Genomic DNA, 22,268 nt, shown 5'->3' on the forward strand with positions numbered 1-22,268 from the left:
TCTGAAAACCCCCCTTCCCATCATCGCCTGAACTAGTTTTTTGGTTTCTTTGAAGTTCCCTTGGCTGAGAAGAGGAAGTCCATTCAGTCAGTTGGGGGGTTAGAATTTTATTGTTGGTTTATATTGGTGATTTCTATGTGTTGGGGTGGGCAGTAGTCTGTAGCTGTGTGTGGAGCTGGCTCATAATACTTACATATTATTAATAGGAAAATGCTGCTGGCAGGAAGCATGACTAGACAAAAGCAGATTTTGCTTGCTTGTTCCATGAATCCCCCCCCCTCCACCCCATTATTGTTATCAACTGTAAGATAATTTTGTTCACAGAATTCCATCATCCATACCAATTTGTCTTGAGACTGCCTTATTCTACAAAGAAACCGTGGGAATGAATGCATATAATTTGTGTGGGATTTGACATGACATTTGACAACTTCTGGGTGTTTATAAACTGGCCACAAAAACTAGGCAAGAAAACATTTACTCCAAGCTTCCTTCTAGAAATTTGAGGAATTTGAAAGGTTGAAACAGACTTGCTGCTCTAGGAACACTGCATATCCTTTCTGCTTTGCTATCCTCATGCACAGAGAGGACCCACTTTATGAAGGGGTCAGATTGTGAATTGTGGTATGGTTCCCAGGCCTGACCACAAAAGCCTGTTTTGTAGTTATGTACAGACCAGGATTTGTAATTATTTGGACCTAGGCAGCTTATAATGCCAACAGCTGTGGTAGGTACCACCTTGAGTTCTGAGTCTTGGAGGTGGAAGCCCATGTCTGCTGCATGGCACAGCAGTGTGCAGGGAATGCCACAGACAAAAACCCTGAGGGTTGCTCTTTGCACAGCGTCTTTGTGTTCTCTACCTCTCTCACTGACTTCTACTCTTTAGTCCTTCACTTAGTAAGCCGACAACTGGATTCAAATCATAGCTCCACCTGTTGGACATGTGATTTGTAAAGTTTCTCTTCCTTTCTGAGCTTAATTTCCTTATTTAAAATGTGGCTTAATAACCTTTTAGCACCCGTTATGAAGAATCTGAGATAAGTTATGTAAAATACAGGAAACATAAAGGACCATTCATAGATGATTGTCCCATGATTGTCCTCCCTTGGCGATGATCTCATTTAGGTATTAGGAGGCAACTGGCTCTAATTCACAGCAATGTGTGAGTAATGGAAGAGTTCTGCAGTTTACAGAGACATTACATTTTCTGAAGGATGCTGTTAAAGCAAATGGATATCTGTCTGATATTTAGGCAGCTTGACAACGTTGAGTCAAATACTCAGGCTTTTTGCAGAAGATAATTTTTGATCAGCAACCTTAAATTGTTTCTACATCATTCCTTCCATCTGTCCTTCTTTCTTTCTTCCTTCCTCCCTCCCTCCATCCCTTCCATCCTTCCTCTCTCCTTCATTCCCTTCCTTTTCCTCCCTTCCTGATACTGTGTGTACATTTTGAAAGCTCTACCAGTAAAAGGTAGTTTCTTTCTTTCTCTTTCTCCTCCCCCTCCTCTCTCCCCTGCCCCTGCACCTTCTTTCTTCTCTCTTTTCTCTTCTGTCTCCTTTTGCACAAATGGTCCTCTCTGAGAATGGCGAACTGGAATCACCAGGGAGAGGACTGGAGAGGAAGAGAGAGGAGGAGGGGTTACCTTTTCTCTTCACAGGTTTGTGGGGAGTGTGTGTATATATAGTTATTATGAATTTGTAATTTGAAAACATCCTCTACTAGTGAAACTAGAGAACTGTGAAGAAGTCAATAACCCACCTTCTGCTTTTCTTTTTCTTTTCTTGTCAGATGTGCATTCTAAAAAGCCCAGTGGATGAGTCAGTCTTTTTTTTTTTTTCTTTTTTTTGAGACAGAGACTCACTCTGTTGCCCAGGCTGGAGTGCAGTGGTGCAATCTCGGCTCACTGCAACCTCCGCCTCCCATGTTCAAGCAGTCAGCCTGCCTCAGCCTCCTGAGTAGCTGGGACTACAGGTGCCCACCACCACGCCTGGTTAATTTTTGTATTTTTAGTAGAGATGGGGTTTCACCGTTATTGGCCAGGCTGGTCTCAAACTCCTGACCTCATGATCCATCTGCCTCGGCCTCCCAAAGTGCTGGGATTACAGGTGTGAGCCACTGTGCCCAGCGAGTCAGTCATTTTTTTAAGGTGTTCTGCAATTGCCACTGGCTTCTAGATGGTTTCAAATGGCATGTCACACTTTTGCTGTTAGCTTTGTTGATGAAAAATCCAAACTATGTAAAATATTTAAGGAGATTTATTGAGCCAAATGTGAGGACCATGACCCATGACACAGCCTCTGGAGGTCCTGAGAACATGTTCCCCGGGGTAATCGGGTTATAGCTTGATTTTGTACCTTTTAGGGGTACAAGTTATAGGCAGACATGAACCAATACATGTAAGGTGTACATTGGTTTGGTCTGGAAAGGTAGGACAACTTAAAAGGGAGGGGGCTTCCAGGTCATATGTGGATCCAAAGATCTTCTGATTGGCAATTGATTGGAAGAGTTAAGTTATTGTCTAAAGACTTGAAATCAATAGAAAGGAGTTTCTGGGTTAAGATAAGGGGTTGCAGAGATCAAGGTTTTTATTATGTAGATGAAGCCTCCAGATGGCAGACTTTAGAGAGAAAGACGGTAAATGTCTCTGGTTGTTTTTTCCCTTTTTTTTTTTTTTCCCCCCCGGACAGGGTCTGGCTCTGTCGCCTAGGCTAGAGTGCAGTGGCATGATCTCTGCTCACTGCAACCTCTGCCTCCTGGACTCAAGCCATACTCCCACCTCAGCCTCTCAAGTAGCTGGGGCTATAGGCGCATGCCACTACACCCAGCTAATTTTTGTATTTTTGTGTACAGATGGGGTTTCACCATGTTGCCCAGTCTGGTCTTAAATTCCTGATTCCTGAGCTCAAGTAATCTGCCTGTCTCAGCCTATCAAAGTGCTGGGATTACAGGCGTGAGGCACCACACCTGGCCTGATAAATGTCTCTGATCAGACCTTAAAAGGTACTAGATTCTTAATTAAATCTCTCCTGGATCCAGCGAACACTTGGAAAGGGAAAGGGATTCTCTACAAAATGTAGATTTTCCCCAAAAGAGATAGCTTTGCAGGGCCATTTTTAGTATGTCAAAGAAATGTATTTTGGGGTAAAATACTTATTTCTTTCTTTAGGGCCTGCTATTTTGTCATGTGATGCTATGCTAGTCACATTGGAGTTTGGTATCTTCTTGCTATGAAGAATCTGTTTTGTAAGTCTTAAGATCTTTGTTTTAATGTTAATGCTGGTCAGTTTTTCTGGAATTCCAAAGGGAGGAGATTATAATGAAGTATGACTGACAGCCCCCACCACCCCACCCCCACTACTCTTCCCACCATGGCCTGAACTAGTTTTTCAGTTTACTTTTGAAGTCCCTTGACTGAGAGGAGAGGTCCATTCAGTTGGTTGCAGGGCTTAGAATTTCATTTTTGGTTTATAGGTTATTTACATATTATTTCAGGGAACGTTGGATTACTAGGTTTTCTAGCTGTGAGATCCACTCAGGAAATCCATTAAGATTTTCCTTCTAACTCTCCACTGAAGATCTAAGGAACTTTCATTTTGATGAAATTGACAACCAAAATGAGTGATTGAGGTGTAAGTCTCACTCCTCTATATTTATTAAACCAGCTTTAGGGCATGTCTGGGAAAAACATTAGCACAGACACATCTGTGGCTGTTTTTCCAAAGAGGTTTTCCAGAGGTTTATATATTTAATATTAAAAAATAATATTTAATTATTTTATTTATATATTTATATAATATTTAATTATTAATATGGTTAATATTTATACATTTCCTTAAAGCAGGGGAAGGCATGTAGGAAGGGGGGTATGATATAAGGCAATGGTCACATTCCTGGGACACTTTGGTTAGTGCCCAGCGAACCTACATTTTACATAAGATAAGGTGAATGTTTGAAGAGAGAAAGCGAGTAAAGGGGGAGTTCGTTATGTAGACGCTTTCTAGGTAGGTGGAGGAAATGAACCTTGTCTTTCTCCTGCACCCAGGAGGATAAGATTGTAATTGAATATTATTGGTGTGGAAAACACTTTAGTTTTAGGAGCTAGACTCAGACTGTTGACCTCAAGGTAAAATTGTCTGTCCCTGTTTATGGAAGTCCAGAAAAGAATTTGCTTATTGAAGATCTTTTAGGGCGGTCCTTCAGCAGATGCCTGAGGCCTCTTACCTTTCCATGGGAACCTGGCTGATACATAGTGTTAGGAACAACTATTCATTTGGAAGAGGCCTGTTGTATGACTCAGCCTCTAGACTGAAGTTCAGGGATTATTTTTCCAAAGAGGTTTTCCAGAGGTTTAATCAGGGAAGATTATTATTCAGAGGCCTTAAAATCAACTCTTCTACTTTATATCTGGGTCCAAGGAGGACAAAGCTAGATGAAGATCCATGAGGTGATGTCAGAAATGCACACCCATGACTGTACCTCCACTCCTACCTTTTCAGCTCCATTATTCTAAGGCTTGCTGGGCAGATACTTGCTAGAGTGAAGATCAAGCAGAACATTAAGGATTTGATCTCTGTTTACACTGAACAAACAAAAGGGAACTCTTATTTATCTAATTCTATTTCTTCTAGATTACTTTTAATGCCTCTGTTAAAAAAAATTTGTTTTAATATGATAGGGTCTTGTTATTGCCTAGGCTGGTCTTGAACTCCTGGCCCCAAGTGATCCTCCTACCTCAGCTTCCCTAGTAGCTGGGACTATAAGCATGTACCGCTGTGCTCAGCTTTAATGCCTCTAAATAAGGACAATTCTACATTTTGGTAGTATGTACAAATGAATTTTTAAAAATTCATTTTATAATTAGCATAGACAATATATAGACAGAGGAGCTAAAATTTGCCAAAAATCTGTGATTCAGGCATCCTGCTGAGAACTTTTTCATTCTCTAATTTGATTGTCATAACAACCTTGTGGGTTAGCTATTATTCCCTTTTATATGTGAGGAAGCTGAGTTCTCATAGAAGTATTTACCTGAGGAAACCCTGGTAGCATAGGCAGAGCTTGGATTTGTACTCATTTTTGACTGAGTTTAGAAAGAGAAAAGGATTAAAAAGGGAGATTATTTTTACAAAAGGAGGGAGGAAGATGATCTTACAATGCATCCTTTAGAAAGCTAAAGGAAACTGGGGCAAAGTCAGTTCCAGTCTTAAAAATTCAGTCTTGAGTCAGGTGCGGTGGCTCAGCTTGTAATCTCAGCATGTTGGGAGGCATGAGGTCGGGAGTTCGAGACCAGCCTGACCAACATGGAGAAACCCTGTCTCTACTAATGATATAAAATTAGCTGGCATGGTGGCACCTGCCTGTAATCCCAGTAGCTTGGGAGGCTGAGGCAGGAGATTCGCTTGAACCCAGAAGGCAGAGGTTGCGGTGAGCCGAGGTCATGCTGTTGCACTCCAGCCTGGGCAACAACAGCAAAACTCCGTCTCAAAAAAAAATTCAGTCTTGAGTGTGGAAATGAGGAAGCTAGTAGAGTGAGGCTGTACCTTCTCCCGTGTTTTGATGTCATTGGCTATTGGTTGTCATGGATTATAGTTATATAACATACGCCAGGGGGAAGTGTGAAAACTATGTGGATTTTCTCAAAAAAGTTTTCCAATCTTTCCCCATTTCAAGGCTTCTAAATCCAGCTGTCTTTGGGACAACAATATAGAGCCATTCCGAGATATAAAATTAAGAGGGCATTGGGCATTTGACTGGAAGACTAGACAAGGGAAAGACTTGTTTGTATGAATGTTCAACAAAGACAAATATTCATGTTTATTGTGAGGGTGGTCACTCTCAAAAAGTTTTGTAAACCAAAAAGTGTCTAAAGCAGGTCTCAATTTAGAGGTTTATTTTGCCAAGGTTGAGGATGTACCAGGGAAAAAGAAACACAAGTCACAGTAGGATCTGTGTCTTGTGCTTTTTCCAAAGATGGTTTTGGGAATTTCAACATTTAAAGGGAAAAGAGCAAGAAGGAGAGGAGGAAAAAAGGAGTAAAAAGGGAGAGAGGGGAAGGCCATGAGGCCAGTGGTTACATTCTTATGAAGCTCTGATTAGTCCTTAGTGAATCTACATTTTACATGTGAAAAGAAAGTGAGGGGAGTCAATTATGCATTCATTTTATGCTCGGCAAATCTACATTTTACATAAGATAAAGTAAGCATGTGAAATTACAGCTATCTGTTTGAGAACAAAAGGAAGGCAGTTTTTGCATAACTCAGTTCCCAAGCCTAACTTCTTCCTTTCAGCATAGTTTGCGGTCCCAAGATTTTCCTTTTATAGTTTCTAGAGAACAAGAGAGGAGAATTGCACATTTGACATACTGTATTGATTTTCATTAATGTAATTTGTGTTACATGTCATAAAGATATTCTTTGTTTAATATCTGTTTATTTTTCCTTGTGGACATAAAATTATTATTAAAGTTTTCATAGGATCATTACAACCTTGGCTCCCAAATCTATTTTTCCTTTTAGTAGTATTTGAAACTGGTAGCAATTTCAGGAGGTCCTTGAACAACATGAAATTATATACCAGATTGATGGAATTAAGTGTGAAGGTATATTTTTCCGGAACTGAGGCTCCACTTTTTGTCAGCTTCTTAAATTAGATTGTGAATCAAAGAATTAAGAACCAATATCCTAATGTCTGACATTCCTCAACTCCAAATTTTCCACCAAAGTGATTTTCAGGGATTTAGTATTGTGCTTGCAGCAGGATTACTATAAATTGTAAGACATCTTATATCATTTCCAGGAAATTCTTTTAGCCTTTCAATCAGTTGAAAATGTTCAGTTCACTATATATTGTTTAAGCAATAGGAATGTATCACTGTCTGTAACTACAAAATGGTAAATATGTTAGTGCTTCTCTCTTACCCTTATCCTGGTACCCAGATGTGGAGCCCTTCAACCACAGCACTTAGTTTCTTATTGTGGGGAAGACCCTACGGATGTGAGTGTGAGAGTGTGTGTGTGTGTGTGTGTGTGTGTGTGTGGGAGAGAGAGAGAAGGGAGGGTGTGGGGAGAGAGAGAGATTCAGGCAGAGATAGACAGAGAGATAGAGAACAGAGGGAGAGAGGGAACAGGGCATGGAATAAGAAAACGGAGGGTCTTTCCTTAATCTAGGAACTCATGTTGTCCTGGCTGTCCCTCTCCTGCAGATTTTCCGCTTAGGGGCTCCTCACTAGGATTCTCTGTAATGTAGAGCAGGAGTCCCCAGACCCTAAGCCACAGTCCAGTACTCGGGAAGGCGAGCATTACTTCCTGAGCTCTACCTCCTGTCAGATCAGTGGCAGCATTAGATTCTAATAGCTCCAGCCCTACTGTGCACTGCGCATGCAAGGGATCTAGGTTGTGGACTCCTTATGAGAATCTAATGCCTGGTGATCAGAGGTGGAACAGTTTCATCCCGAAACCATCCCCACCCCTGCTGCTCCAACACCCCCGGCCATGGAAAAATTGCCTTCCACGAAACTGCTCCCTGGTGCCAAAAAGATTGGGGACCGCTGATGTGGAGCATACAGTTCTGACAAGTGACTCCACTGGTTGCCTCTTGCTAATTCTGCTTCCCCACAGGGGAATGGAGAAAAGAGTGAGGTCCAGATACAGCACAGTGTGTTGGCATTTCCTTTCTGCACTCTGCAGTTCAGCTCTCAGCCTAATCATTGTACAGTTCTGATTGAATAGCATGGCTAACCCTACAGATCATACTCTGCTCTACTTAACTGTCAGGAGGCTAATCTTGGTCATAGGAACTGCAAACCCCTCTTTCTTCCTGTTCTCTGTTTTGCAGTGGGGTCACCTCTAGTTTCTCAAATATGGCTCTGCTTAAGTGTAATCACTGATCTTTAGGAAGAGGGTGCCATTTGCCCTTTGACTTTATTTATTTATTTATTTATTTTTTGAGACATGGTCTCACTCTGTCACCCAGGGTGGAGTGCAGTGGCACGATCTTGGCTCACTGCACCTCTGCCTCCCGGGCTCAAGCAGTTCTCCTGTCTCAACCTCCCAAGTAGCTGGGATTACAGGTATGTACCAACATGCTCAGCTAATTTTTGTATTTTTAGTAGAGATGGAGTTTTGCCATGTTGTCCAGGCTGGTCTCAAACTCCTGACTTCAAGTGATCCGCCCACCTTGGCCTCCCAAAGTGCTGGGATTACAGGTGTGAGCCATCGTGCTGGATGCCCTTTGATTTTAATCTGTTTATCTCCTCTCACCTGTTCCTCTGAACCCACTGTCTCCTTCCCCCTCGCTCTCTCCCTAATAAAACCCAGTTTTCCTTACTGACAACCTCAGCTTCATGGTATATTCTAGGGAGGTATCAGGTAGCTTTCTTTTTGTAAATGATTTGTAAATTTGTGGGCCATTATTTTTCAGAAGCCTGCTAATCTTGTCAGTATCATTCCAGTTTCAGGGTGTGTTTACCCAGAAAAGCACTCGGTAACTTTTTCACAACGTAAGTAGCTTAGGTTGTGTCCTTGATAGAAATATGTATAATGAGTTGTGATCCATCCCCACTTTCTTAGTGCCAGTAAACACTCTGGTTTCTAGCAAAAGACAACTCTTATCTCTTGTTTTTGTGGTCATTACAGTTTGTCACAGGGACTGTGTACAATTGGATGTTATTGTACGCCACTGTAGGTCTTGCTATTTACTCTGTGTTAACCGTACTAAACTTTGACATGTGCATTTTTATTTTTATTTACTTACTTGTTTTAAGACAGGGTCTTGCTCTGTCATCTGGACTGGAGTGCAGTGGTGCAGTTATAGCTCACTGCAGCCTTGAACTCCTGGGCTCAAGTGATTCTCCTGCCTCAGTCCCCAGGTAGCTGGGACTACAGACACATACATGATGCCCGGCTAATTTTTTGTGATATTTAGTAGAGATGGGTCTCACTATGTTGCCCAGGCTAGTCTCCAACTCTTGGGCTCAAGTGATCCTCCTGCCTCGACGTCCCAAAGTATTGGAATTACAGGCGTGAGCTACCATGCCCAGCTGACATATGTGCTTCTAAAAGTCACTTGCAGATTTTTATTTCCGATGTGCCTATAACCCATTTCATTAAAGTTTAGATGAGCACAGGATTGTATAAAGTCCTTAGATAAATACCTTTTTTTTTTCACTCTTATTCACCAGCTAGATCTTTGTCTTAGAGAGCCCATAGTGGTTATACAGAATGGGCGATAGTATTTTCAAAAAGCTTAGCAAATGTAGGCAGTTTCTTTAGGGTTAATCATCTTTCAAAGGGCCTTAGGAATGTCCTTCAAACAGAATATAAATGTCAAAGAGAATATCTCTTTCTGTTTGAAATCATTTAGGCAGGTTGAAAGAGTTTGATAAAAGGAAATTCTATATTTAATCTTTCATTGTAAATTATATGTGCAATGAAAGTGTTTAAACATTTTTGGAGTTTGCTATCTTAAAGGCCTTTCTGGAATATAAGGAAACCCAGCAGTGGTGTCTGCTAAATATGTGACTGTAGTTCTTAACTTCTTTGAGACTGCTTCTTATCTGAAATTGGGAATGGTTCCTCCTACCACCTCATGTGTTTATTGTGAGGGTCAAATGAGATACTGAAAGCAAAAAGCATTAATTAGGTTTTTCAAATTTGTATTTATTATTTTTATTTTAGAGACAGGGTCTTGCTCTGTCACCTAGGCTGGAGTGCATTTGACTTGATCATAGCTCATTGCAGCCTCAAATTCCTTGACTCAAACGTTCCTCCCACCTCAGCCTCCAGAGTAACTGGGACTACAAGTACACCCCACCACATCCTGATAATTTAAAAAACTTTTTTTTGTAGAGATGGGGGTCTCATTCTGTTGCCCAGACTGGTCTTGAACTGCTGGCCTCAAACAATCTTCCAATCTCAGCCTTCCAAAGCGCTGGGATTACAGGAGTGAGCCACCGCACCTGGCCTGCGTTATGTTGGGCCTAATATGGTATTAGGATTCTGTGTTCCTCAATGTAGTTTTCTCTTATCAAAGTATCCACCATCTGACTGGGTGTGGTGGTTCATACCTGTAATCCCAGCACTTTCGGAGGCCAAGGTGGGTGAATAGCTTGAGCCCAGGAGTTCAAGACCAGCCTGGGATACATGGCAAGACCCCATCTCTACAACAAATATGAAAAATTCGCTGAGTGTGGTGGCATGTGCCAGCGGTTCCAGCTACTAGGGAGACTGAGATGGGAGGATTGCTTGAGTCCTGGGAGGCACAGGTTTCAGTGAGCCATGATTTCAGTGAGGCAGAGGTTGCAGGAAAGTGCTACTGCACTCCAGCCTAGGCGACAGAGTGAGACTGTGTCTCAAAAAAATAAATGCAAATCCAAAAAACAAAGTATCCTCCATCTACTCAACAAAATCAGGATCAGTGACAAATGGCAGTATCAAAAATCTACAAAGTGGCCATCAGCTCGGTGACAGCATTTACCATGTAAGGATAGTATACTTGCCTTGTCTACATGGAGCAGAGGTTCATTAGAAGGAAGGAAGGAAGGGAGGAAGGGAGGAAGGGAGGGAGGAAGGAAGGGAGGAAGGGAGGAAGGGAGGGAGGGAGGGAGGAAGGAAGGAAGGAAGGAAGGAAGGAAGGAAGGAAGGAAGGAAGGAAGGAAGGAAAGAAGGAAGGAAAGAAGGGGGAGGAAGAGTGAAGGAGGGAAGGGGGGAGGAAAGGAAGAAGAAGAAAATAAAAGAAAAATGTTGGTTACAGTAAGTATTTGGAATGGTAAGTTGTCAGCCCATTTGTTTTTTTGAATCTAGGTGAAACGGAATGACTGTTGCTTATTTCTTTGGAAATGGTATAGTGCATTATTTTTATATCACATATAGAGTTAAACAGAAAGCACAGGCAGTTCCACGTACCTTGAGTTTTCATGAACCTTTAGATTCCATATACCCTGTGAAGATTTCATCAAGGACACTTAAACTAGAAACAGGCAGAAAGCCTACTTAATAGATATCTGGAGGCCATTTGTGCAGACTGCCCAGGTATAGTCAGTAAGAGTATGACTTCATGGAAATAAGTATGTAAACACACATAATAAGAATATAATGTTTAGTTTAAAGTTGCAGGGGTGTTTGTTGAAATTAATAGGGAAAATGGAGGTCTAGGCATTAAAGATAATCAAATTTTTGTCCCAGAAAAACCCTGAAGGGTGTAGAAAACATCTCTCAGATTTCTCTTCAAAGACTTTTTCTTTTCCTGGGCAAGTCTGGTCCTGACATCAGCTAAACAAAGGAGGGATTAATATTGGGACATTTAATAACTCTTGGCATTTAAAAAAAATCACATAATTATTTTCAAAGGGGAGCAAGGAAAGAGGTACATTGTCTGTATTGTAAAGGTCAAATTTTCAAAACTTTAAACAATTAGGAATATTCTTTATTGTGTAGATAGATACCTTTGCCTAAATATTTTAAAATATGTAGTTCTCTTTATTTTTCCACCATGGAGGGAGATACAGCTTATGGTTATAGAGATACATTTCTATGATCAATGCTTGTAGTTTTAATTTTAAGAGTACAAGGTGATAAATGGAAACTGACACTCAGCTCTAATATCAAGGAGACGGTCTGGAGTGATGAGGACTGGGGAAATTGGAGAGTCCATGCTGTAACTGAAATCAGTAGTCAGAAGCTATTTTTATAGTGGCGATTGTATTGTACAGTGTCACCATGATGTATATTATTATAATTTACATATATATGGTATCTGTTTTGGATTGTATCAATAGGAATTTTCATTTCCTGATATTTATTAAGCATCTTTGAAATTTGCCCCAGAGTGTTACTGCTTCAAATAATCACCCTTTCCACCAACTAAAACCCTGGTTTCCTGTTAACAGTGAAGGCATTCTAGGGCTTGGTGGGGTGTTGTGTTCCTTGGTACAGACAGCTGTGGAGGACTTGAGTTCTATGTTGAAACTGGTTTTAACTTGTAATGGTGTGGCTGATGTTACCCGACCAACACCAGATTTCATTTCAGTTAATTAAATAAGTACTTAATGAGAGGAAGAAAGAACTGAGCAGTGTTTTATTTAGAACTTGGAGAACATGGGCAAGTAAACAGTAACAATGTCCTAAATGGGAAAGGGGTTCTGATTTCCCAAAAGTCTTCTTGTAATTATATTTGAGACCTCTAACAATAGTGTCTGGCTATTGAGGCAGAATGTATTTGCAGATTTAAATATTTTGCAACTGCACAAAGATATCCATTAGTGTTGGGTTTTCTTTCTAAACAAGACCTGTGACACGTCTCTGACAAAGACAAGCCACTGTCCATGGAGACTTGATGTGTTGGAGGTCAACTGGAGAAGATTAAGGTATAATATCTCCCGTACCTCTAAGTCTCATTCCCATTTAATAAATTAAAACCACTGCGTATTATATGTTATTCATGTGTTTATCAACACTCCTTTGAATTTGCATTTTCAACTGGTACTACTTCTAGGGACAGCAGACTAGTGAGCATGGACTTATGGTTAAGAGCCTGACTATGGAGCCGTTACCTGAGTAGGGTCTGTGTGGGCATTGTGCACTTAGAAAAAGGTATCCTTTCTGAGCTATGTCACCAGAAAGGCACAGACTTCCAGGCAGGGCTGGTGCTAGATTTCAGCACCACCCATCCCTCTCATCCAGGTACCTCTATGCAATGTGCACATCACTCAGATGGAACACCGATATACCAGTTAAGGCACATTTTCTCTTATGGTATGGTGGAAAGAAGAGAGGTTTTAGAATAAGAAGACTTCGCTTTGAGATCAAATTCCACCAGCATGTTTTTTCATAGAGCTGTAAAGTAAGAAAAATTGTATCTGCTCCTCAGGATTTTTTGTGAAGATCAGATTTGTAGTGAGTGCATTGAAGTCCCTGCAAATATTTGTGGGGTGTGTGTGTGTGTTTTAAACCTATGGTGCCATTGTGTAGGATTTTAGACCAGGTGTTCATTCTATAAGACACGCGACAGCTTGGAAACCATTGACCCTTCTGTGAATCAATCATTTTGGTGGTTCTAGAAACCTTTATTTTTATAGAGACAGGTTTTCACTATGTTGGCCACGCTGGTCTCGAATTCCTGGCCTCAAGTAGTCCTACCACTTCAGCTTACCAAGTAGCTGGGATTATATGTGTGAGCCACCTCACCCAGCCCTTTTTCCTTCTTTAATGGGTAGTCAGGAGACAATTTCTGGATTTGGGCAGTGAGACTCCACATAATAATTAGTGATCCTAATAATATGCAATATTAATCGAGTGTTTACTGAGAGCCTGGCATTGTGCTGAGTGCCTTACACATGCTCCCTCCTTGACCAACACAACAGCCAGTAAGTAGCACTTACCATCATCATTGTGCTGCAGAGGATGGCACTGAGTGAGAAGCTCCTCAGCAATAAGTGCTTGAGCTGGTGGTATGTAAACCCAGGCAGTCTTCCTTGAGTCTACCCACTTAAACACTCTGCAGCCTACCTGCCTTTCTCCCTTGCATTTCTAGAACCTCAAAAGCAAGTTTGAATGGTCCCATGGTCTGAGTAAGAATGTGGCTGACTGTCTTTGGGTAAAGGACGAGTATCATTTAACTTGAGTCCATTGATGACAAGCAATTACTCTCTGATTCTTCGGAATAGTAGCTCAAAGCATCTTCAAAATGGACAGTAGTAGTTCCAGTAGTAAGAAGGTGTATCTGCAGGATTCTCTGTTTTAGAGTGCAAGTACTCACGCTTCACACTTGTTGCCTGTGGGCCTCAGCTCCATACCATTGTTGTGCATCAGGGGCTTCCATGTGCAAGCAAATTCACGTCCTATTTCTTTTTTGTTGTTTGTTTTTGTTTTTGAGACGGAGTCTTGCTCTGTTGCCCAGGCCGGAGTGCAGTGGTGAGATCTAGGCTCATTGCAACCCAGCTTCCCAGGTTCAAGCAATTCTCCTTGTCTCATCCTTTTGAGTAGCTGGGATTATAGGCACCTGCCACCACGCCTGGCTAATTTCTGTATTTTTAGTAGAGACGGGGTTTTGCCATGTTGGCCAGGCTGGTCTCGAACCCCTGGCCTCAGGTGATCTGCCCACCCCGGCCTCCCAAAGTGCTGGGATTATTACAGGCATGAGTCACCGTGCCTGGCCCATGTCCTATTACTTGATGTCTCAGTTAGACAGTGCCATCAGATCCATTATTTGTCAGGGTATCTTTGAAAGTCTTAGACAACATCTGACGTCCCCTGGTACCAAGAATGTGAGGCAGAGGCTTTTTCCTGACCAGGTGCCCTTTGTTCTCAGAGTGGCCAGCTGACACACAGCAGGCTATGGGATAGACATTAATGTCAGAGTGGCCTGATGAGGAAGAGCTACCCATGATGGTCCCATGCAGACTCACTTATCATATCAAGGATTGAACTCTCAGAAAAAGCTTTTTAGTGCCTGGAATGAGAGTAGGACTCAAGGGTTTAAGCTTTATGAAGTTACACAAAGAGACACGTAAAGTGGATGAAGACTTTTTTCTGCCTGATTTTCGGGAGTCTATGTGGGGGAAGGCATAATCCCTGGCTCTTGCTAAAATGGGGAATTTTGGTCCAGCAGAAACCACAACAAAATATCTGGAAAAGTAGGTGGTGATAATACGTTCAAAACAGTGCTTTCTCAGTGCTGGGTACCCCCTGGGGAAAAAAAAGACAAAAAATAGTGCTTGCTCAGATTCAATGAAATAACCACTCATGGGGATTTTTTCTTTTTATTTTTTTGAGACGGAGTCTTGCTCTGTCACCACGCTGGAGTGTAGTGGCGCAATCTCGGCTCATTGCAACCTCCGCCTCCCGGATTCAAGCGATTCTCCTGTCTCAGCCTCCCGAGTAGCTGGGACTACAGGCACATGCCACCAGGCCTGGCCAATTTTTTTGTATTTTTAGTAGAGATGGGGTTTCACCATGTTGACCAGAATGGTCTCGATCTCTTGACCTCATGCTCCTCCTGCCTTGGCCTCCCAAAAGGGGATTTTTACAAAGGAATATGGCAAGGGAGAAAACCCTGTCATGTCATTATTTTTTATTCTATTTTGAAAACCAAAAGGAAAGGAAGTGCAGCCTGTTATATGGAACTGAAATTATCATCTCCTTGGTGCTTCCATGGGGCCCTTTCCTGTTGTGATGGATAAGTTGCAGTTTGAGAATGTGTTTGAGTGCAATTTCATTTTCATATCATCAGAATCTTCTGGGATTAGTTAAATCTTGTTGAAACTAGGGGTTTGTTTAAACTATGCATCTCTCTCATATCTTATGAAAAGTAAATTATCTAGTATACACATTATGTCTGTGTAATTTTACTTTTACATAGAGCTTCACATTCTGAGATCCAGTGAGATGGTTTCACCCTGTTGTTACGGGAAACTTGAAATGTCAACCTTCAGAGAGGGTAACCAATTAATGGCTGTGGCAAATGAGGACTGCATGGCAGAGAGAAAATCCAAAGAGGGGAAAGAGTAAGAAGTAAGAATAGAAAGATGTTAAAGCATTGCCAAGAGGATCTAGCATGGGCCCCAGAATGGCACTGAGAATTTATTTACCTTCCATGTATCTCAGTTTTCATCCAGAGAAGTAGATTTCAACCTGGTGCAGTGGCTCATGCCTGTAATCCCAGCACTTTGGGAGGCCGAGTCAGGTGGATCACTTGAGGCCAGGAGTTTGAGACCAGCCTGGCCAACATGGTGAAACCCCATCTCTACTAAAAATACAAAAATTAGCCAGGTATGGGTGGCTCGCATCTGTAGTCCCAGCTACTTGGGAGGCTGAGGCAGGGGGATTGCTTGAACCTGAGAGGCAGAGGTCGCTGTGAGCCGAGATCAAGCCACTGCACTCCAGCCTGGGCAATGGAGCCAGTCTCCTTTTCAAAAAAAAAAAAAGCCGGGCATGGTGGCATGCACCTATAATCCCAGCTTCCCAGCTACTCAGGAGGCTGAGGCACAAGAATCGCTTGAACCTAGGAGGTGAAGGTTTCAGTGAGCAACGATTGCACCACTGCACTCTAGCCTGGGTGACAAACGATTGCACCACTGCACTCTAGCCTGGGTGACAGAGTAAGACTGTCTCAAAAAAAAAAAAAAAAAAGTAGATTTCTACTTTTCTAAGATGGCTAACTTAAATTAATTGAAAGCTTTGTTAAAATTGTTACTTTTTTTTTTTTGACAATTTAAAGTTAAAAATTTGAAAATATAACCCAGAAACACCTGACTTTGAGAGACAGAATTTTGTTTCTTTTCCCCTTACATTGGATTTTGGCCAGCATTTCTGACTGGTGCAGAATATGGTATCAAAAGAGTGTCTGCAGTATGTAGCCAGTGACCTTTATAATGACTGTGTGCACTGCATTTGGTGGAACAGTGTTTATCATCTTACCTTCTTTATTAACTTTAGGCCAGTAGAACCTGCTTGTTTTAGCTTTAGCCATGGCAACAGGCCAAATATCAGAATGACTCCCTATACTACATCTGTAAATACTTTAAAAATAAATGTATCCTTCCTGCTATAGAAGCTAGAGTTAAAAGTAAAAAAATAAAGTAAAATAAAATAAATGTGCATAGGAACTCTACTCTATTTTTCTGGTAGACTATGATTCTTAAAGAGAATTTTAGCTGGAGAAAGAATTTAATTAGCAAAAGGTAATACTCCTTCTGTGCAATTAGAGAAATTATAGACAGCAAAGAAAGGCCAACTGACTGCTCAGGTGGAGTTTACCAGCCTGTAGTACTTTGATGGGTGCTTTGCCATTCCCTTTTTTTTTTCTTTTTTTTAACTTCCTGGCTAATTCATCACTCATTCATTCATTCATTTATTCACTTGTTCACTCATGGAACAGATATTAGGTGCTTATCACAAGTAGGCACCAAGAATGCAGAAATATATGACAAATTTCCTTGCTTAAGAGACTGTATTCAGCAGGAATCTGCCGACTAGCACTTTCTGAATCAGAAGAATAGATTTTTAATATGGAAATTAGTTTCTTGGTTTTTGATAAGACTTAATGAGAGGCTTTGAAATACACACTGTAATATATGTGCCCTTTATGGAAAATAGTTATTTGTGCTAAATGGGGATTATAGCATCACAAAATATCCACCCTTCCATCCTAGGCCATAGATGGTTTGGGACTCTGCCCCAGGCTGGGCTTTGAGAGCTTGAATGTGGGCACCAGAATGGGGCCTGGCCTGCCCCACTGCTGTGGGCAGTGATGCAAAGAGAGAATCAAAGGTGAAAGTAGATGCAGGAGCCAGGAGAGAGCCAGGTAGTCAGGAGTCTGACCCCTCAGAGGCTTGAGAATCAGATCCATGGCAGAGTCTTCCACTGGGGCAGTGAATAGGGGCAATCATTGCCTTTCAAACAAATTACAGATAATTAGATGATAACTCATTACGGCTGTGTTTTGCACACTAGGCTCTGTGAACTGCTGGGGATCTGTATACCACTCAGAGTCTAAGTTCTCTCTGTAATTTTTGCATTTGATATTTTCATTTTTGTTATGATATTAAGAATGCTGGCCGGGCGCGGTGGCTCAAGCCTGTAATCCCAGCACTTTGGGAGGCCGAGACGGGTGGATCACGAGGTCAGGAGATCGAGACCATCCTGGCTAACACAGTGAAACCCCGTCTCTATTAAAAAATACAAAAAAATAGCCAGGCGAGGTGGCGGGCGCCTGTAGTCCCAGCTACTCGGGAGGCTGAGGCAGGAGAATGGCGCAAACCCGGGAGGCGGAGCTTGCAGTGAGCTGAGATCCAGCCACTGCACTCCAGCCTGGGCGACAGAGCCAGACTCCGTCTCAAAAAAAAAAAAAAAAAAAAAAAAAAAGAATGCTAACAAGATAACCTTGATACAAGTTTAATTTGGGGTTATCGGAATGACCACCCTTAATGACTCACCGCTGACACTCAGCTTTAGCGTTTGAGTTGGCACTTGGATTTATGACTTGGTTGACTGCATATCAGTTGTTATGAGATATTGAGTAAATGACAGAGGCAGCTTGACTATGTAACAGATGCATTTGGGCAAAAGAAGGGCAAATGATTTCGCAGCACACTAAGCAAAGAATAGAGAAAAGTTGTGGTAGAGTAACTGCTTTGCGTTACAAAAGATAATGTAGTATGCTGAATTCAGGAGAACTTGGGCCATGTTACTCTGTACAGCATTTCTGATCAAATCATGATTTAGTTTTAACAAAACAGTCTCATCTTGCACTTAAGTAAATGTGGTTATTTCAGACTTTCATTAGTTTTATAATTTTACCGCATTTACTTTGTAAATATAGTTTGGTTTTATAATTATATTATAAATGAGCTTTGAACATAAGAAGTTTATGCTTGGTTTTATGTTTGTGTGTATTTAAGTAACACCATTTTAAGACAAGGTGGTACTGGGGGTAGGGGTGTTGTGAGAATGTCTCTACCTTCAAGCCCCATAATTCACATTTAAGAAAAGATGTAACAGGAGAAAAGTTTGTGCATGTTGACCCTGAGCAGCTCTCCCTCAAGCATCCCCTAAATCTTGAGGTTAATAATTTATTAGTGTTCTGAGCAAAGAATATATTTGACACAGGCACAAATATACTTTTTAAAATTTTTTTAATTTTTTTTTTTTCTGAGATGGAGTCTTACTTTGTCACCCAGGCTGGAGTGCAGTGATGCAGTGATGCAGTCTTGGCTTACTGCAGCCTCCATCTCCAGGGTTTGATGGATTCTCCTGCCTCAGCTTCCTGAGTAGCTGGGATTACAGGCATGCACCACCACGCCCAGCTAATTTTTGTATTTTTAGTAGAGATGGGGTTTCGCCATGTTGGCCAGGCTGGTCTTGAACTCCTGACCTCAAGTGATCAGGAGTTTGAGGTGATCAGGACCTCAAGTGATCAAGAGACCTGCCTTGACTTCCCAAAGTGCTGGATTATAGGCATGAGCCACTGTGCCCAGCCAATTTTTTAAAGTTTTGAGTAATAATATATTTATATGGTTCGAAAATACAAAGATATTAAACAGCATACAGTGGAAAATTTCTCAGACCTATTACTCAACTACCCCATTGTCACCCATTCTAGGTTGCCACTGTATTTATTTTTTCATGCTCCCAGATTCTTTCTGCATGTACAAGCAAATTACAATATGTAATTTTATCCCACACTTCCCTGAAACCTTTGTACAAAAAGGTTTTTCCATACCGTGCTTTTTTCAGTGAACAATTGCCGTGCCTGACCCCTGTTAACTCCAGGAGGGACAGCACCAGGCTTGAGAGGCCAAAGAAAAGATCTGCATCCAGCAAACGAGATATGGGGCTTTACTAGAGGAAATTTATTTCCAGAGTGGTCCAGTGTCAGTGGGCTGGACAGGAGAACTGCCACCAGTTGTAAAAAGCATGCACTTGATACCGCATTTTAACTTAGCAGTCTCCCCATAACAACCTCCACCCGGCAACCTTCATTTAAACCAGAACAAAGGGCCCCCATCCACTGAGCAGCTCTTGTTCCACTGGACCTGACAGGGGTTCAGATGTTCCTCATAGATAAGGAATGAATCTCCAGGTTGGTTCCTCTTGGATTCCTTAGCTTGGAACTCTGAACACACAATCAGGTGCATAGGCCATACAGGGTCATTCTCAGGGTATGCTTAAGTTATTGCTGTCAGGTTGATCTACCGTACAATGGTATATCTTTCTGTATCAAAACATAGCATGTCATCATTCTTTTGCTTTTTATTGTTTATGGTTGCATATTCCATTATATGGCAATGCCATCATTTTATTTACTCCCCTGTTAAGGGACATTTATTCTATTTTCAGGCATATACTATAAAACTGATGGAATAAATAGCCTTGTACATACGTTATTGGGCTAAATGTGAAATATATTTGTGGAATAAATTTCAACAAGTGAAATTCTAGGGCCACTGGATATATGCATTTTCAGTTTTGATAGGTATTGCCAAATTGCCCTCCCTAGGGGTTTTACTAAGTTGCATGCTCACAAACCATGTGTGAGGAATGTCTGTTTTCCCAGTCTTGCAAAACAGAATGTGTTATCATATTATGGATTTTTGCCATTCTGACAAGTGAAAATGATATTTCAGTGTATTTCTAATTTGCATTTTCTTTTAAGTGATGTTGAACATTTTTTCATGTTTACGAGCCATTTATAGATTTTTTCCTATAAATTGTACTTGCTCTTTGCCCACTTTGTTTTTGGTGGTTGCTCCTTTTCTTATTGACCAATTTAGGAGCTTTGTATATTAGGTACATGAGCCTTTTGTGTGTGATCTGAGTGGCAAGTCTTTTTTTTTTTTTTCCCCCCAATTTTTCTTAATTTAATGGTGTTTTTGACATGTAGAAGTTTGAATTTTTGTGTAGAAGAATATATTAGGTTTTTCATGGCTTTGGGATTGTGAGTCACAGTTAGAAAGCCTTCACCACTCTAAAATTCAAAGATAATTTTGAAGAAAACTTTCAAAAATTTGTATGTATCGGTGTTGGTTAGGTTGCCATTGAGAAAATGGCCACTGTGTGCCTGGGCCACATCACAGCTATGTGAGGCTGGAAATTTATGGCTCATTCTATATCATTCTTGTCTGTAGCATAGCTTCAGGGAGCTAGTGCTGGGCAAAGCTATTTCCAGTTGCCTATTGAACTATTAACAGACCAGCTCCATCCTTAGCTTGTATCCCATTTCTTTTTCTTGGTACTTTTGAGTGGATGGTAAAAAAGAAGAGGTAGAGTAGAAATGACCAGCTGGTCCGGGACACTGTGCCATGGCCTTGCATTAATCAGGCCTGTTTGGTCCCATTCACAAATATGCCATCATTTGTTATTTTTGTGACTTTTAGTATCTCAAATGTATTCAGAAAGCAATGCCACCTCAATAGTTGAGCTTTGATCTTTTAACTGGACATTTTTGGCTGGTTCACACCTGTAATCCCAGTGCTTTGGAAGGCTGAGGTGGGAGGATAACTTGAAGCAAGGAGTTTGAGACCAGCGTAGGCAAAATAGCCAGACCTTGTCTCTATAATATAAAAATGAATTAGTTAGGCGTGGTGGCTCACACCCGTAGTCCTAGCTACTCAGGAGGCTAGGTGGAGTGTTTGAACCCAGGAGTTTGAGCTATGATCACACCATACACTCCAACCTGGGCAACAGAGCAGGACCTTGTTTCTAAAAATAAAATTGATAAATAAATACAAATTAAAAATAAATACACGGCAGTTTGTGGGGCTTATATGTTAAAATTTTTCTCATTTCGGTAATTCTAAGAGCCTGTCCCAATTTGAAGGAATCTATGTTAAAGACTGGGAAGTAGGTCGGGCATGGTGGCTCACGTCTGGAATTTCAACACTTCGGGAGGCTGAGGCAGGTGGATCACTTGAGGTCAGAAGTTTGAGACCAGCCTGATCACTATGGTGAAACCCTGTCTCTACTAAAAATACAAAAATTAGCCATGCATGGTGGCGCACATCTGTAGTCCCAGCTACTTGGGAGGCTGAGACAGGAGAATCGCTTGAACCCAGGGGGCAGAGGTTTCAGTGAGCCCAGATCACGCCGTTGTACTCCAGCCTGGGTGACAGAGTGAGACCATGTCTCAAGAACAAAAAAAAATTCTGAGAATCAAGACCTGAAGCCAGATCTGTGGCTGACACTTTCTCATATTAAACCCTTCAAGGACACTGGTAGTTTGGTAACGCAAGTTGAAGCCATAATAATCATAAGTTGTGGAACACGGACATCCTTTGTATTCATGCAGGCTACCCAGGGTCCTGAGAAGAGAAGCTGAGAGTACATAGCATGTAACAGTAATTACTAAACATTATCAGAGTTTGTAATTCAAGAGGCCATAATCACTGAGACACAGTAAGGCCTTTCTTATTTGGAAGAACTCTAATGAGTGGGTACTATGATTTCCATTATACAATGTAATTTGATAGCCTAAAAAAGATTAAACGTTTACTCTCTCACAAAGAGGTTGAATCAAATAAAGAGTAGGGAAGGGACAGAAAAGAAAAAGAGGGATTGAGAGATGAGAGAGAACCCCAAAGAGTAATAAGCTATAACTCAATGGGGAGGAGAACTCCTGGTGTAATCCATGTTCTGAGAAGGAAAGGACAGGGCAGAATCAGAGGTATGTCCAGGAGGGAGTGAGAGTGACATTTCAGACAAAGTAGTGATGAGAGTCTTTTCCAAGTAAAATTTAAAAAAGAAATAACACCAACCTGGAGCAGAAAATACTGT

At 41.3% G+C, this 22,268-nt stretch overlaps 1 protein-coding gene across 2 annotated transcripts in view; it reads left to right on the plus strand.

Annotated features, from left to right (window-relative positions):
- The window catches only part of LOC105493286 (TBC1 domain family member 9), a 138,003-nt gene that overhangs the window by 11,144 nt on the left and 104,591 nt on the right, over positions 1-22,268 (plus strand). The window contains exon 1 of one of the 2 annotated variants that reach the window (XM_011760825.2): positions 3,216-3,246. The exons of the other annotated variant lie outside the window; for it this stretch is intronic. Within the exon in view, the coding sequence (XP_011759127.1) occupies positions 3,231-3,246 (16 nt within the window). The 5' untranslated portion in view covers positions 3,216-3,230. Of the gene's footprint in view, positions 1-3,215; positions 3,247-22,268 lie in introns of those variants that run through there. 2 annotated transcript variants of the gene reach the window in all.

This window comes from Macaca nemestrina, chromosome 3, assembly GCF_043159975.1.
Source record: "Macaca nemestrina isolate mMacNem1 chromosome 3, mMacNem.hap1, whole genome shotgun sequence".
In the NCBI taxonomy this organism is placed as follows: domain Eukaryota; kingdom Metazoa; phylum Chordata; class Mammalia; order Primates; family Cercopithecidae; genus Macaca; species Macaca nemestrina.